The sequence below is a fragment of the Mytilus trossulus genome, chromosome 9 (assembly GCF_036588685.1).
Source record: "Mytilus trossulus isolate FHL-02 chromosome 9, PNRI_Mtr1.1.1.hap1, whole genome shotgun sequence".
Lineage (NCBI taxonomy): Eukaryota > Metazoa > Mollusca > Bivalvia > Mytilida > Mytilidae > Mytilus > Mytilus trossulus.
The window spans coordinates 14,468,829-14,487,191 of record NC_086381.1 but is presented as its reverse complement, the minus strand read 5'-3'; the positions used below and the strand labels follow the sequence as shown (position 1 = coordinate 14,487,191).

General features: G+C 30.9%; 1 protein-coding gene across 3 annotated transcripts; it reads left to right on the top strand.

Moving 5' to 3' along the window:
- The first annotated feature begins 1,339 nt into the window (after positions 1-1,339).
- Positions 1,340-17,280, top strand: LOC134685192 (protein lin-9 homolog). Of its 3 annotated transcripts, none has more exons than XM_063544684.1 (15): positions 1,340-1,401; positions 3,355-3,389; positions 3,793-3,894; positions 4,604-4,734; positions 5,346-5,471; positions 5,747-5,904; positions 6,304-6,437; positions 7,097-7,222; positions 8,007-8,108; positions 8,466-8,546; positions 9,860-9,985; positions 10,530-10,628; positions 11,109-11,192; positions 12,740-12,834; positions 14,170-17,280. In XM_063544684.1, exons 1-15 carry the CDS (start codon positions 1,383-1,385, stop codon positions 14,273-14,275), a joined length of 1,524 nt encoding a protein of 507 aa, XP_063400754.1. In that variant the 5' UTR covers positions 1,340-1,382; the 3' UTR covers positions 14,276-17,280. The 3 variants fall into 3 exon arrangements, with proteins under 3 accessions (XP_063400754.1, XP_063400756.1, XP_063400755.1); XM_063544686.1 differs by having other exon boundaries at positions 1,378-1,401; positions 9,875-9,985; XM_063544685.1 differs by having other exon boundaries at positions 1,378-1,401; positions 9,872-9,985.
- Positions 17,281-18,363: the final 1,083 nt, after the last annotated feature.

Genomic DNA, 18,363 nt, shown 5'->3' with positions numbered 1-18,363 from the left:
CTTTTCACACGGGTTACTCTTTTCATTAACGGATTCATATTCATAGGCGTGTATATCAAAAGATATTTCACTAGGATATGTTTACAATATTCGATATATTCGCAGTGGCGGATCCAGAAATTTTCATAAGGAGGGCCCACGGATTGCCTAACGATTCCCTTTATAATCCACAATATTTTCCTTCAAATCCGGCCGCCTCTGATACTGCACATTGATAGTAAACATTGGTGGCCTTCGACTGTTGTCTGCTCTATGGTCGGGTTGTTGTCGCTTTGATACATTCACCATTTCCTTTCTTAATTTTATAGTTTGGTGTCAATATTAACCTTTTAATTAAATCAGAAAAGCAAATACAAAAAAAAACTTGATGAAGAAAACATATTGCCTGTCATAATTATTAAAAATTGCCATGAACCTTATCGTTTAAAAAAATAGGTTTGTTCTTAATCATGCATGTATGAGCTGAACTAATAGATAAGGTTTTTTTTTCCATATTCCTCAACTTGAAAGAAAATAACTAAAAGCCTTGCACTATGTTAATATACCAACATGAACACTTGCTTTTAAGAAATAAGGAAAATAGCTAACAATCACCTAGCTATTGGTACCGTTATGTATGTACAAAATATGGATTTTTCAACTTATATTCTGTTGCTTTTAAAGTTCAAGGATGGATTTTAAAAGTAAACCATATTCAAGTTATTCAAGTTACTGTGACAGTTTTTAAAACTGTTTGACAGGGCGTATAATACAATTATATTATTATTACAATATATGTCTTTGATTTTATTTAGATTGACCAAGGACTGTCTACAGAAAATTGTAGTCCAATATTTATATATATATATATAGTCGGCGAATAACAAGAGTGCTACATCAAAGTAATCATGATTGTGTTCGTGCATATAATGTGTAATAATGTATGTGCATGTGGTGAAGAATTCTTAGTCTGCATATTAATTATGGATTAATCTTATGTGTATATCATGTTAATTTTAAACCGTTTATGACCAATAGTTGTTAATGTCTGTGTCATTTTGGTCTCAGTTTGTGGATAGTTGTCTCATTGGCAATCAAACATCTTCTTTTTTATATGTTTAATCAGAGACATATTAAGGATTTATATATTACTATTCTATATGGTTCAAATAAATTAAGTACTACGTACTGTCCTCTATATATGTGATCTAACAGATGTGATTTAACAAGATCTGCCGATTCATATTAAAATAAAGTATTCCAAAAAATATTCAAAGAGACATGTCGCGTCGATGAAGGCGAGGGGCGGCCCGACAAATGTGTCTGTGACAGCCTAATCTTTTTTCCGCGGGAAATTTGAGTTTGCTCCCCTTTTTAAATTCAAAAAGAGGCGCGACCCAAACATGGCGGATGATTCAGAAAGTGAGTTGAAATGGAACAAAGTTTAAATAGGATTTAGCAAATGTCTCAAATAAAAAGAACACACCTTGCATATAATAAATGTTCAATTGCATAATGATCTTAAAATCAGTTCAGAGTGTACAAAAAGACACTAATTATAATCTGAACAGGAAAATCATATAATTTTTTTCCACAAACGTAAAACTAAAAATGTTTTATTTACGTCCAAGGCACCGGACGATTATTTTGAAAACATGACACGGAAATCAATTTATAGTCACTGTCTCAGTAAAATTTCACATGTTTGGAATTATATCTGTTTATAGCTACTTTGTTGAAGAAAGTTTTTCTGAAGCTGTGTACATGGGGGTACTCATGGGGGTTCAGATCCCGGATCCTGCTTACTGTTATGTCAGATTTCTGTATCCCGCTTACACTATATACGTAAGCAATTCTCATTTTTTGTCATTTCCTGGGTCCCCCAAGACCTCATTTCCCGTTTTCACAACACAATACTTTTCACGTGTCATGCTTACAAAAAACGGCAATCCCGGGTCACTCTTAGACCCCAATGAGACCCACCTCATGGGGGTACCTTCATGACGAATAACGGTAAAACTTCTTGCCAAATGACATTAAAGGTAATATTTGGTGCATGGCGATTATATACACTATCTTTTAGTCTAGTAAGTAGTATAAATATTATCGGACTAGTGCAGATGCACTGGTGATTACCTGAGGTCAATTTTTGGCTACGGTTATTTACTGTTAACAGCAAATTGGTAAAAGAAAATAAAACAGTATTGTGATTTGTTACAGATCTCAAATAGTTACATGTATCTGTTACTGATATTTATCAGGATTTGGAAAAATCAATCCTTTTTTGTTCTCACTAAGAAAATGTACATGATCTAGTATAACTTAATTTTTTAACTCTTGCATATGTCAAACTAGGCCTTCAACACTGAGCCTTGGCTGACACCAAATAACAAGCTATTAAGGGCATCAAAAGTTACTAGTGTAAATCCATTCAAACAGGAAAACCAATGGACTAATAAAGTAATCTACAAAATGAGAAACACTTATGAATAACAGAAAACAATCACTGAACAACAAGTTCCAGACTTAGGACAGGTGCAAATGAATGCAGCAGGTTTAAATGTTTTAATAGGCAGCAACCTTCACCCTAAACTCACAAATGATAGTGTAACATCACAACATAGAAAGACACATTATAACATATCAATTGAGTCTTTTTACTTAAAATGGCACAAGTTTATTTAAAATAGGTATTAAAAGCTTATTAACCCAGAAAATTCCACAAAATATCCATACATAGAAGTTATGATGATGATGAGACAATTTGAATTTCTTTTCAGAATATTACCCTCATCATGGCATCACATGTACATAGAACCTCGAAAGAATATTTAAATAAATTGACAAACAAACCCTAAAATATTAAATAGCCTTATAAGATGTCATGATTGTAACTACATAATATGTACTTATACATACAACAATGTATAAGCCATTGTACAACAGTGCACTTCTCCCATTCTTACTTGAGATGCTTAAAATGACATATGATGGTAAAACAGTAGAGCCTCTTATACGTTCATAAATGAATATCCACCCAGTAAGTCTGTGGGAGTGTGCATTTGTTGACATAACGACTTATTAAATGAGTTACATGTATAATGATGAATGAAATCACAGATTCACATCATATTTGTATACATTGTATTTTTATGCATTTGCCAATTTTATATTTCCTAAATGTCATTTAACCTAACTTTTTGTTCAAATACATGTAGGTGGTAATACATGTGTGCAGTAGTAAAATATACTCACAGGTACATGGTGTAGCCTGTGGAACACCTAAAAGCAACACTGTTTCTACATATAACATTATTTTAAGGCAGAATTTTCAAATTTGAATACTTATGTATGAAATATGATTTTATTTTACAGATAGAGGAAATGCATACAGATCTCCAATGAAAAGAGTAAGTTTTACACATTGTGCACAAGTTTAACATTCATTTTGATTAAAAGTTTATCATTGACACCAAGATTTAACTAGCTTGCTATCAGTTTGGCGATAGTATACTATTCAGGAAAATATGGATTTCTTTTGGTATCTATGGAAATTTCTATTAATACAAGCATGACCTGTGGTAGGACAAAGGGTTATATTAGAATTTTCTTTACATACAAGACTTCCTAGAGATAATTACTGTAAGGATTTTAAATAGACAGAATCCATGAATTACAAGTTAATCAGACTACGTCAAAGATGACTTATAATTATCATGCTAACAGATGTAAAGATTTCATTACCATTAAGTGTTTAATAGGCATAACAACATTGTACGGTAAATACAATGTGTTTATATTATCTATTTATAGACATCAAGGATCAGGAAAAAGAATCAAAGATTTTACAATGATGATGAAGACACAACATACTCTCCTGCCAAGTCACCAAGGAAACAACCCAGAACTATTGCTGTCAGTATATCAATTAGTAACTTCTTATTCTCCAACATGTCCAAAGACTTATCAAATTCATGCAAAACATCATTTATGATGTAAAAAATTGTTAATAATTATATACATATAAATTCAGCATGCTATGTAATACAAAAATAATAAAGAAATATGTATACACTTTTGATACCATCTGCCCCAAATTAGACAGCTTAAAAAATTCCTGTAATTTGTTTGCCATTTTGAACTGTTTGACTTTTATGCTTGCTGTCAGCAGCATCGACATTTGTTACATGTAGCTTGAGATTAAGTCACACAAGGGCAGGAAATATATTTTTCCCAAAATTATAAAAGAAAAATTTAAGTAAATCACAATCATTATTTATATTCAATGGTTCTGAATGTGAGATGGACTTTTTTGGTTACAATCTATTTGAAGTGATAAAACCTTGATCTTTAACAATTATACGTAAATAAATATGTGTATATTAATCAATATTTCCCTAGGCAATACCAATGATGTGTAGATCATGATATAATCTTTTTATCACTCTACCATTCTCTACTAGATTTAAAACATCCCCTTCTAGTCGAAAGGCATTAGCTAGAAAAATGTATAACTGTATGATCAACAACATGTATCAAGATTTATGTTTTCCTTTTGCAAACTACAACTAGTGATAAGGGGCTTCATGATAACATTTTATTTGATTTAAAATATATTTTACAGGCTAAAAGTGGCCTGAGTACAGCAGATCGAAAAGTAGCGCAATCTATTGGCGTCAGACTCAGAAACTTCCTTAAATTACCAAAGGCACACAAATGGGTGTGTTATGAATGGTTTTATTCAAACCTTGATGTGTAAGTTTGAAACACTTGTATTTTTAATATAAGCAGATATCAGGTCAATGAGACAGAACACAAAATCCAAGAAGCCTTTTATCTCACAAATACTTAAGATTCTATGTTAACCTCCATCAAATAGTACAACATTACCAGCTATTATTCTCAATAAATTGATACTTTCATTATAAGGTTTATCCAAAACCATTACTTAAAACAAAAAACAAAATTCTTGGAATTAGGTTTTGGTGAGAGGGGGTGACGGAGGAACAGGTGTTGCAGTTGCAATGAGCCAATCAATACAAATGTCCGTTGAGATAACCAAAAAAAAACAAACCCAACTTACAAACAACAAGAGCACTGAAGAGCGAAATATTTAATAAAAGATGTTAAAAAAATCAAAAACATCCTCAAAAAAGTAGAAAGATGTTCAAGATTTTTTTTGTAAACAAAACAAGTAATATCACTAATAATAGCATGAGAGTAAATATTCCTCTGATAAGTGTTTTGCTGTTATTATTTTGATACTGAGTCAAGTTATCAATTTATAATAACAGGCCCCAGCGCCATACCTAATTATAGACTTGTTTATTTTGCACAGATTAATGTTCTCATTCTTTCTTTTGTAGACCACTATTTTTGGCAGAGAATGACTTCTGTATTTGTTTGAAGGAAACATTTCCACAATTAAAAACTCACAAAATGAAGAGAGTGGAATGGTGTAAGATTAGAAGACTTATGGGAAAACCCAGAAGGTAGCTTTTTTTGTGGTCCCAATATAAAGAAGCGTGATGTGTACTTGAATAATTTTTCATTACTTATTCAGTATTATAAGTAACTTGTTAAGACTAGATGCAGACACTATTGATTGAGCATTTTTGATAGAAACAAGTATAAAACCATTAATTGTTGGATTGATTTGTACATTATGAAAAATTACACAAAGAGAATGTGAAAGAGCGTTTAAATTTATGTTTGTCTGAATTAAATCAATAAATATTTTAAAAAAATCAATGTCTTTTTTTTTCAGATGTTCTCCAGCTTTCTTTGATGAAGAAAGAAATGCTTTAGAAACAAGAAGAAACAAAATAAGATTATTACAACAAAGAAAATTATCAGAACTCAGTAATTTTAAGGATCTTCCCAATGAAATCCCAATGCATTTAGTAATCGGTACAAAAGTTACAGGTAAAATATTTGTATACACTATTTGTTTTGTCTTTTTTTTACCTTGTAGGGTCTTGTTTTATTTTAGATTTTCAAACAGTTAATTCTCGTGTCACGCCTTTGTTGAATAAGTAATCTTTTTTGACATCCAGTAAAGTTTTAAAAAATTTTTTTGGCAATATATACAATTTCTTTGCAATGTAATGGCTTTTGCAATATGATATAAAAAAGAGAGAGAGATTGATGAAATGCAAAATAAGAGACTATGGTATTATGCTTTAACACTAAGATTTTTTTTCATTAGAAATAGTATTCTCGTTCTGATTTGAAATAAGTACATCTGTTATGTAAATATACATTTGAAAGATATTTTTATAGCCCTTTTAATTTTTGATGACTTAGCTTATTTGTTTTTTCCAGCTCGTTTAAGGAAGCCCCAAGATGGTTTGTTTACTGGTGTTGTGGATGCTTTAGATACAGTATCAAACTCCTACAGAATAACATTTGACAGGCCTGGATTAGGAACTCATTCTATACCAGATTATGAAGTTTTAGTAGGTCTTAAAATTACTTTTATTTCATGTGACACAAAAGTTTAAAAAAAAATGTAAAACATGTTAGATACTTCAATGTATCATTGTAGTAAAAGTGTGCAGTTTGCTTTATACATGTTCACATTATACAAACTAATATAAGTCTTAACAAATCAACAGTTTGTACTTAAATGAAGAAAATAATCTTTTAAATGAGCACATTTTCATATTATAGAATAACTAATCCAAGAATTCAAATAGAGAAAAATATGCAACAAGTGATTGAACAACACATTAATTCATGAATACGGGTTGTGCATGATTTAGTTATCAGTGTTGTTCGGTCAAGAGTTGAATATTTTTCAATATTTGAATTCTTGGATTATTTATTCTTTTTATTACATTTGCCAATGAATGTTTTTTTTATGAAATTTTAGTAGAAAATGTAAGGAACTATATCTTTTTCTATGCATTCACAATTTGTTTTGATCTGAAGTTCTTGACAATGTCTTGACAACGCCTATGTTGTATGGCATCAGAGGAGTGAAATAGCCTTGTTTATTTTACATGTGAAATTATCGGTTTTTTAATTGACTGGGAAATCGATGTAATTCGTTGCAACCAATGTAATAATTATATATTGAATTGAAATTGTATCTGAGCTACTAACCTATTTTCAGAGTAATGATCCTGATGAGACGATACCATTATCAGCATTTCAACAAAAACACAGACCACGGCTACAGAATCCATTGTTTTCTCCTCCAAAGTTTGTTCCAAGTCTGGGATCACCAAACCCGGATTTAGTGAGTATTGATAAATTTGTACACAAATTGACAAGATAGTAATATAGGGAGTCCAGCCAGATTTTTTCAAACAATATGTTTAGCAGGCTAAGACATTCCACTGACTTAATATATAAAAAGTACCATTACCTTTATATTGGAAATCCTTCACCATGAGAAATTCTGATACCTTTATATTGGAAATCCTTCACCACAAGAAATTCTGATACCTTAATATTGGAAATCCTTCACCACGAGAAATTCTGATACCTTTATATTGAAAATCCTTCACCACGAGAAATTCTAATACCTTTATATTGGAAATCCTTCACCATGAGAAATTCTGATACCTTTATATTGGAAATCCTTCACCATGAGAAATTCTGATACCTTTATATTGGAAATCCTTCACCATGAGAAATTCTGATACCTTTATATTGGAAATCCTTCACCATGAGAAATTCTGATACCTTTATATCGGAAATCCTTCACCATGAGAAATTCTGATACCTTTATATTGGAAATCCTTCACCATGAGAAATTCTGATACCTTTATACTGGAAATCCTTCACCATGAAAAAATCTGAATTTGTACAGAAGAGATGGAATTTGAGGTTGGCAATTTAAGGGATTCATTAAAACTTATTGACTTTTCTTTTAGATATTATGATGGTTTAGATTTTTGATTCATAATTACTTTGCCAACAGTGTCAGACAGTAAAAGTACCAGTACATCTTTATCAGAGCCTTTCTGTGTTATATATTTACCCTAACTGTATGGTGTAGTGTGTTATTTGTTTTACAGGATAATGATCCTTTACTAAGTGGTTCACCGTTTAAAGGGAGACTAATGAGTTTAGAAGGAGGAACGTATGGGGGATTTCCTATCAAGTTTCTGGTACAAGTTGTAAGTATAACCAGGAAGAATGCTGAAGAAAATAAAACATTGACATATTATAATTCTATAACCATGAAAGTTAATTCATTGCTAAAAAAAATATTATAAAATTTACCTTAAAATTTGATAATTTTATTCATGAATCTTATTGGAAATCATCCTAGTCCTAGTTGTATGAATATATTCATAAAAAAATTATCAAACCAGATGCTTACTGCCTCAAAACACAGATGAAGTTTAAATTTGATTGGAGTCACTTTTATCATTCCAGAGTTATGCCCTTTTATAATGTTATATGCAAGCTGGGGCAACTATCATCTGTTATCATTTGACAAATTCTCCATTTATTTTTATTTCAATTTTCAGACAAAGTTGTCAAAACTTTTAACAATTAAGAAGCAATGGATACAGGAATTAAAGGATATGAATACTCAAGCTGAGAAGACGGTAGGTATATTATATGTTCAAAAAAATAGTTGGCTTTATAATCAGTTTTTGGTACATGAACTTTGCTTGAACTGAAATTTTCCATGATTTGAGACCACCAAAACTTTTTGTATTCATAGTGCTATAAATTATTGAAATCACTTATCTCCAGTACATGTAAATTTGAAAAGGATAAAAGGTTGTTTGTATATATCAATAAATTTCATAAAAACTACCTTTTAAAATTATCCCTATGAACTGATCTGAATGAGGAATAAATTCATCGTAGATACCAAGCTTAAAACTTTGTATTCCAGAAGCATTTTTATCAACAAAAGACTCATCAGTGACGCTCAAATAAAAAAAAAGTCAAAAAGTACAAAGTTGTTAATGTTTGAGGGCCTAATTCCAATTGCTATTTTACAAAATTGAATACATGGTATTGTTGTCTTTTAATTTTATTATTATGTTCAGAGAAATTCAAATTTAGATACAATACTAGAATTTCATTGTATAGGTTGAAACTATAGAAACTTACTGATTGTGATCAACTATGCAAGAAGATTCAATTTGCATTACATTTCCACAGAAAAGGCGTTGTTTTAAAAAAAAAAAATGTTTTGAAATTTTATACAATGTTTTAATGCGAAATAAAGGCAACTTTTATTTTGGAAAATTTGACAGTTGTTTTGTAGTTACCAGTGTTGTAGGAAATAGTTCTTTTGGAATTCTAGAATGACAAAATGAGAATATATTCATATATTATATATGTATTCATCAAATAAAATAATAAAATAAGTAATGTTATGTATATATACAACTCGTCTAAACATCAACCCAACAATGTTAGATCTGTAAATTTGCTCTCGCAAATTTTGGTTCTTCCCTCGCCGGGATTCGAACCTATGCTACTGTGATATCATGACACCAAATCGCCTGCACTGCAGCCGTCCCGCTAGACCACACAACCACCTGGGCTCTACAAAAATAGAGCTTTCGCTGGCCATGTGTTACCTTTCCTCGTCAGTTTTAATCTAGCGGCGTACTACAGTACATGATATATAAGGCATGAAGATGTTATTGTTACAGATCAGCTAAATTATCTATAGTAAAGGATCCTACAAATTAATGTAAGATACAGTCACAGAAAATAATTATATTTATAAGTACGTCTGAGTCAGTGACAACTCTACAACAAATGTATCCATCGGATCGCCATCAATGATGGTGATACATGGCTGTGTACATAATGTATATACAACTCGTCTAAACATCAACCCAACAATGTTAGATCTGTATATATATATATTGATTGTTTATAATCTAATTAACAGAAGTCTTTCCAGCAGCCTCTATCTCAGGACTTCCAACAGAAATATGCCAACATAGTGCTGGAGTTAGATACGGTCAATAAAGAATTAAATGAATACTTGATGGGTGTACAACACTATTGTCAAGAGGTAAGATTCAGTAATGCATAGCATTCAGCTATACTCTTATGTTGTGTTTATCATTTGCATAATTAAATGTTACACTATATAAGTTGTTTTTCTCTGACTATTTAGACTGAATATCATGCTCATAAATGTATGAGTTAATTGTTGTGCTCTATTTCTATAGTAATTGAAAAAGTATCTTGTAGAATACAAATGCATACCGTAACCAATTATATTTAGAGACAGGCAATACTGTAAATTCAAAGGCTAGAGAGTAGTTTTGGTGTAGTGGCAATTCTTTAAATTTTTATTTAGGAAGACCCTTTTGAGTAAAAATAATAGGGGATTGGGTGGGGTGTTAGAATAATTGTTCTTGTATATAAAAAAAAAAGGTGTGGTAGATCCCCCAGTAATTGTATTTGTTCCTGAATCACATGTTATAAAAAACTTCTGTTATAGTTAGTTGTATGTGCTGTATTGGTGATAAGAACAACTGGTCTCAAAATATACTTTAAAATCTTGTTTATTTAAAAAACAAAATTCATGTGAACATGCTATGATCTTTTAGTTAGCACCAGAGCAAGGATTAACACCATTTGATCAGCCATCAGAAATCAGAAAACGATGTGATGAACAGGCAGAGGAAATGGTGGACAGAATCAGTCAGGTTTGTAGATAATCTCTGTTACAACAAGATATGTATAGTTTTAAAATTAGCCCCATAACCTATTTTAAAAACATGGAACACATGCAGTTTGAATAGTGCTTATCTTAAGTACCGTGGATTCATTATTATTCGTGGGCTATCAATTTTTATGGTTTAATGGGTAAAGGCTTATCACAAATTCATATGATCAAAATTTCTTCATGCTTTCATGCAGAGTTGGGAAAATCAAATAATAAAATATCCACTAGAATTGCTAACCACTTAAATGAATGTTTGTTTATAATGATTTCTCAAATACTTTTTTGATTATTTGAATTATTAATGCTTCCATTAGATAGATGAAAATGAAAATTCATGCATGTTAATTTTATTTTATACCAGACAACATTTTAATGAAAAAGGTAAGAGCCATTTTCTGTATACACTTATGGTGTTATGTATTATGTGTATATTAACTATTGACAATACATTTATTTTCAGAATATGTTCCACAGTAAAAAGACAAAGAATCACAAAGTCATTGATCTCATTTCTAGTCTCACCTCTCTCATGCTACAAGTACAAGTAAGTCCACATGTAATATTTAGTATTTCACAAAAGTGACTTCCATATGTTAAAAAAAAGTGGTAAAAAAAAATCATAAATCAAAGAACATGAAGAAGACAAATTGTATAACTGACACCTTTTCAGTTGAATTTTTTTTTTAAAGAAAATGCATTGAATTTTTTGTTGAAAAAATAGAAGTTACAAATTTAGTTCTTTGCTTATCTGGCCAAAGTCATGTAAAGATGGTCCGAGACCACAATTATTTTGTAGTGCATTTCTTTTAGAACATGAATAAAAAAAAAAAAAATCCCACCGGCGCTTTCTCAATGAAATTTTTACAGTGTGTTGTTCTACTTTTGGGACAAATTATATCAAAATTATATAAAACTTCATCGGCGCCTAAAATATGGACAATTCTATGTTTAGGGCGTCTTGAAATCTTTAGACAGCTTCTGAAGAGCTAATTTTTAACATTTTTCAGCTGGACCAAATCATTACTTTCCCTTAAAATTCTGGACCCAAATTTTTGTACAGTGTAATTTCAACCCCTACTTGCGATTTGAGGCTTTAAACATGGAGAAATAAATTTGGTAGGGGTAAAAAAAAAATAGGCAAGTAACCCACTGTCAACACTAGGGACTATATTCGTGGACAACAATAATCTAGGCAGTAGGGACGACAGTTGTGGTCTCAGACCAGATGACCAAGATATTTTTAGGTACAGAAAACAAACCATATAAAAAAGAAGATGTGGTATGATTGCCAATGAGACAACTATCCACAAAAGACCAAAATGACACAGACATTAACAACTATAGGTCACTGTAGGGCCTTCAACAATGAGCAAAGCCCATACCGCATAGTCAGCTATAAAAGGCCCTGATAAGACAAATGTAAAACAATTCAAACCAGAAAACTATCGGCCTTATTTATGTAAAAAAATGAATGAAAAACAAATGTAACACATAAACAAACGACAACCACTGAATTACAGGCTCCTGACTTGGGGCAGGCACATACATAAATAATGTGGCGGGGTTCAACATGTTAACGGGATCCCAACCCTCCCCCTAACCTGGGACAGTGGTATAACAGTACAACATAAGAATGAAATAAAGATCAGTTGAAAAAGGCTTAACTCATCGGATGGACAAAAATACAAGTGGACGTGGCCGGGTACTTATACATCCCGACACAAAAAGACACAATGAACAAATCTGAGAGTACTCGTAGTTATCTGACAGCTAGTTTAAAGCCACTAACAACCAATAAAAAAATCATGCCTCTAAGACTCAAGTTTCAATCATAGTATGGGTACACTTGCTCTCAATGGATGTTGATTGACTAAGAAAGAAATCTTCACTGGTTTATATTTTATTGTCATTCAAATTTATATCATGTCACTGTTGATCTACTGAAACCTGTAACCTTTGCCATCAGATAAGGGACCATGCCTTTGTTATTTAGAAGAAGTAAAAAACAAGATTACTTAGACATGAATTAGTTTTAATATTGAAAACAAAATGTATTTTACACTGCATTTTGTAAATATCTTTTTTTTTCAGACATTTTCAGAAACAGAATTTAACTCATTTGAATTCAAATCATTGCAAGACACACTTCTTGATATTAAAGGCAAGCTGGATGGTAACAGTATTAAGTGAGTATATTAAATATATTGTCTTTTTCATTGTTTTGAACCTATATCATGTATATTGCTTTTCAAATGTCCTACCATGGTTTTATAAAATGTGACAAATTTTCACACTTATACAATACTGTATGTTTTATTTATGTTTTATCATATACTTAGACTAAATAACATATGATTTTTACCGTATGATAAAAGCGAATACATTAAAGTATATTACATATTTTTCGCATTGGTGCTTAGCGAGCTGATATGAAAAGTTTATCACATGCTTCGATTGTTATCACATGCCTTTCCGTAACGTTATCACATGGCATTCCAGTGATACATGGCAAATTCCGGAAAATACCCCTCAATGCTACGTTTTCAGTGAAAACATTACAAAGTAGTGTACCAAACAATTATTTGAATATTGAAAAGAATATTGTGTAAAAAAAATAATAAAATAAATAAAAAAAACAAAAAAAAACAAACAAATTATTCAATAAATGTTTTGGTCATTTTTTAAGTTTTTCTGAAACATAATTTAGAAAGTTACTTTTAAAAAGTTGACTTTTCCAAACAATGTTCATTATGTATTTTGTTGAATTATTTTTTTGTTGATTCGTCCATATTAAAAAAAAAAATCTTTTGAGGCATATGATACAAAGATTTCATATTGAATGTATCAAAGATTTGGTCCGTCGTCCGTAAACGTTTTTTACTCTTTGAACTTCTTTTCAGGAACCACGTAAAAGATCTATATGTGAATCTGTTATTTTTCTCTACTGTTGAAGCATATGATAAAAAGATCATAACATGTCATTTTTCATATCGCATGTATTATCAGCCCTCGGTCAATATCAGCCCTCGAGCCATGCGGCCCTTTGTCTGATATTGAATCTAGGGCTGATAATACATGAGATATGAAAAATGGCATGTAATAATCTGATAATTGCACAGATTATTTATGATATTAACTAAACCACTGATATAGACTCCAAAAATATTGAAGGCCTTTTAATTTTTTACATGAAATTGTTTCATGACAGTCATTTCAAAGGACTCCAGTCTTTAGCAGGACAATGTAGGGTGGGAAGGGGGGATGGGGGTTAGAAGGCGGTTTTTGTCAGCACCAGCCACCCAGACATTTGTAATTGAGAATTAAAGTGCATTATAGTGTGAAAAGTTGCTCTGATACCCATCACCCATGTATAATGTGCCTTCCAATCCCCCCGCCATACATTTTTTTTCTAGGTTAGCCCTAATTTGAAATAGAAATGTATATTTTACTATTGCAGTGTGATAACTATTGTATATTTTACTATTGTAGTGTTATAACTATTGTATATTTTACTATTGCAGTGCCTTTAAAAACAATGTAGAGATACATATCAACCATATACAGAGTGGACTTAGTCAGATGGGAAATCTTCATGCATTTGCTGCTACAAGTAAACTCAACCTTTAAACTTTATGCTAACAATGATCTTAAAGTAAAATGGATCTCTAACATGGAATACAGATTGAACTACATCACCTCCATGACAATTGTGATTACTGGTGATAATTTTTTTACATTATCAGAAATGACTGCTATCATTCATTGCTGATAGGCCTCATAATGAGAAGTGATTTTTCATCATTTCTCTAGGACTTAACTACCAACATGGTAAGAATGATTATCAAGTCAATTGATTTGTAGATATATTATGAAGAAACAAATACATATATAAATTGTGAATTATAAGATTATATAAAAGAACTAATCATGATATTTCCATCTCACAGTTATCATTTACATATAGAAATGATATAGACATGATGTTGTCACTTATCAAAGTATGTTGTTTGGAAAAAACAATCTCTTTTTGAAAAAAATGTGTGTACTAGAAATCAGGCAAAGAAATTTTCAAAAATCAAAGAGGAATTCAGGGCATTATTATTGACTTATTGTGAAACATTTGAGAGCAGAATTGTAAAATTTTTATGGAGTTTTTGACACTTTATATTTTTATACTTTCTAACATTGCTGCCATATTAAAACATTGCAATTTTTAAGATTCAAGATTCAAAAGCTTTATCAGTCTCAGACAAATTTGTGTACGTAATATAATAGTAAGCAAAATCATGATACACTTAGAAAAAATAAGAAATCTTAGTAATCTAATATATTTTGAATTAATTCAAAGTTTATAGTAAAGAACTGATGATATAATTATCTATTAACAAAAAAATCTTGATGTGCCAAAGAATTTATCTGTCCATCTTATTGTAAATTTGTTTCTGTAACTGCAAAAGAAATGAAACTTTCTACAAAATCATTTGCAGGATACCTGTAGATTTAAACTTTTGCAAGTTCACTTGTCCCATTGGATAACTACAATAGCTATTGTTCTCCGTGGAGTTTTTCACTGGAACTTTAGATTTTTATGCCCCACCTACGATAGTAGAGGGGCATTATGTTTTCTGGTCTGTGCATCCGTTCATCTGTCTGTCTGTTTGTCTGTCTGTCCCGCTTCAGGTTAAAGTTTTTGGTCAAGGTAGTTTTTTGATGAAGCTGAAGTTCAATCAAGTTGAAACTTAGTTCACATGTTCCTTATGATATGATCTTTCTAATTTTACAGCCAAATTAAACTTTTGACCCCAATTTCACAGTTCACTGAACATAGAAAATGAAAGTGTGAAGTTTCAGGTTAAAGTTTTTGGCCAAGGTAGTTTTTGATGAAGCTGAAGTCCAATCAACTTTAAACTTAGTACACATGTTTCTAATGATATGATCTTTCTAATTTTACAGCCAAATTAGATTAACCCAATTTCAGGGTCCATTGAACATGTAAAATAATAGCGCAAGTGGGGCATCCGTGTACTTTGGACACATTCTTGTTTTCTAAGTGACAATCCATCACTCATTGATAAATATATTATCTTCTAAGTAGATGAAAAATCATTAATCAACTCACAAAATTGCTCATGATGTTGCATTGGTTTTTTTTTTTATTTTATCTTTTCGTGTGTTTCATCAGTAAAAACTGGCAAATGCTAAGTTTAATTTAAGGCTGACTTAAATTTATTCCATGAGTAAACAACCACTGTTTCAAATCTTCTTTTACAGTCTTTATCACCAGTACTTCTATATGCTCAAAGAAAGTATTTAGAACTGTTGAACATACATAATACAATATTATAGTTATTTTTTGTAGGGGTCTTGCCATTTTTTGGCATGGTAAATTAGGCAGCCACTAGTAGACCTTTTTTTTTATTCCCACTATGTAGGGTTTAATTCTTTCTTAGTCATTAATTATCAGTGTTGGATTCTATGCTCTTAAAAGGATATGCCCATTTGAATTGTTGTTAATAATTATATAGTAGATATGTTATCTTTATAAAAAATGTACTTATTGTGGATTTATAGATTATCGTTGGTCATCTCAACTAGATTGATTTTCTAGCTTGAGCCGGTACGGGAAAGTGAGAAAAGCAATCTGTATATTCTTTAGTTTTACAGGTATATTAGACCTGACCATAAGTAAGGGTTGTAACATTTTCATCAATACTGTATTATTGTGAATCACCCAAGATTGATTTTTGATAGAGGCACCTTGTGTGTACTAAATGTTACAATTAGTTATCTCCCCTGCAACGTCGTAGAAATTAATCAAACTAAAAAAAATATCCTCATTTAGAAAATGGAAGGTTATGTAAGTAATTGATCCTCCTACATGTCCTATCCATCATTGAAGAAATTTGACAAGTTCGCAATCTTTCCTGTTCACAATGGCAGGTTGAATAAGTAATTGTATGACTTTAATAATAATTGAGAAAGGAGTAGGGGCAATAAGGCCCTTATTTGGCCCACAAATTACTTCAAATTTAAAAGTTATCATACATATTCTTAATTTACTGAAAACTTAGCTACGGTATAAGATACTAAGAAAAACAAAACAAATTTGACATCGAGCAAGTTACCATGGCAACAAATCATGACTTAATTTGCAGATTTTGTAAAATTTCGTGATTTTCCTTTTTTTTTCATCGAATTTTAAGTATATTTTAGATTGAAAAATTATGTGCGCACCCAAGAAACAACTTTATATTTGGTGAGTTTATGTCAATAGTTATAATAAAGCTTCTGTTAAATTATGTTGTTGTTTCTTGGCTGCGCAGGATGTTTCCGCAGCAGAAATAAAGATAGAAAACTGCATAAATTCTGTACTTTTCATCGTTTTTGTGAATACAGTACATATTATGACGTAATTGTGACGTCATCACATATAAAACTTAATGTTTTTCATTTATATTTCTTGACCCTATGCATTTCTAAACATTATGTGCCAATTCGAAAAGACTATCAAACATTTTATTTTCTTGGGCCAGAACTAGGCCTTAATGCCCCTACTCCTTTTAATTAGTTTAGTTATGTCTCAAAATACCTATTTCCCTAATAAATAACTGAATTTTAGTTTTTGCAAGTCCACTATACATGCTATAGGACACTTCAGAACCTTTTTTTTTTTTTTATCAAAGTGTATGTATATCAAGTTGTAGATAAAAACCTGCTACCAGAAATAGATTTCCATATGTATAGAATCCAATACTGTAAAAAAATTACCATTAAAACAGTCATGTGTTTTATATGTTCTATATTTTGTTAAGTTTGATGTACCGTATGTTTCGTTCATTATACATGCAATAAATGGTGAATAAAATAATAATCTCTGTTTTGTTTGATTTCTTCTATCACTCAGTTGGTCAGGTAAGATTTACATCTTCATTAAAAACCACCTTTTTTCTTTATTGAACTCTGTTTACAGAAGACAGCCATTGTATATGTTTTTATAACCTTACAGCTTCACATACTTAAGAATGGCTGTTTAAATGATTGATTGATTCTTGGTGCTGAACCACTTTCTACACACTTGAACAGTCAATCTATACACCAGTTGTCCTTTGGCAAACTATATCAAAGAGTTCACAAGCTGAAACATCTCACCTACTAAACTGACCATTATTGATAGTTGATAGTCTTACATATAAAGTTTTACTACAAGTAACACATTAACATTTATGAACCAAGAAAATCAAGATAAACCAAGTCTGAAATACAAGTACACCATTAATACAATCATTTCAAACACAGAATATAGATGACCTATTGTTTATTGTATAAAAGAATCATACCAAACATTGGAAATTTTATATTTACCAATTATCCATGAAAATGAGATCAATGTTAGATGAACCCTACCAGACAGACATGTACATCTTAAAATTCATTCGATGTATCAAGTATAGTTGACCAATTGCTTATAGATTCTAAAAAAAAAAGTTCACCAGGAAAACTGAATATTGACCAGTGATCCATGAAAAAATGGTGATGGTCAGATGTCACCTGCCAAACATATACATGTATATATTCATATTATATACCTGACAATCATTCAATACACCAAATATAGTTGACCTATTGCTTAAAGTTAAAGAAAAATAGACCAAACCACAAAAACTTTATATTAAGCAATGAACAATGAAAAGAGGTCAAGGTCAAAATATTTCCAT

Coding starts and splice junctions, on each gene's coding strand:
- LOC134685192 (XM_063544684.1), top strand. Junction 7,223..8,006: donor GATCACCAAACCCGGATTTA/GTGAGTATTGAT, acceptor TTTGTTTTACAG/GATAATGATCCTTTACTAAG. Junction 12,835..14,169: donor CTGGATGGTAACAGTATTAA/GTGAGTATATTA, acceptor TTACTATTGCAG/TGCCTTTAAAAACAATGTAG.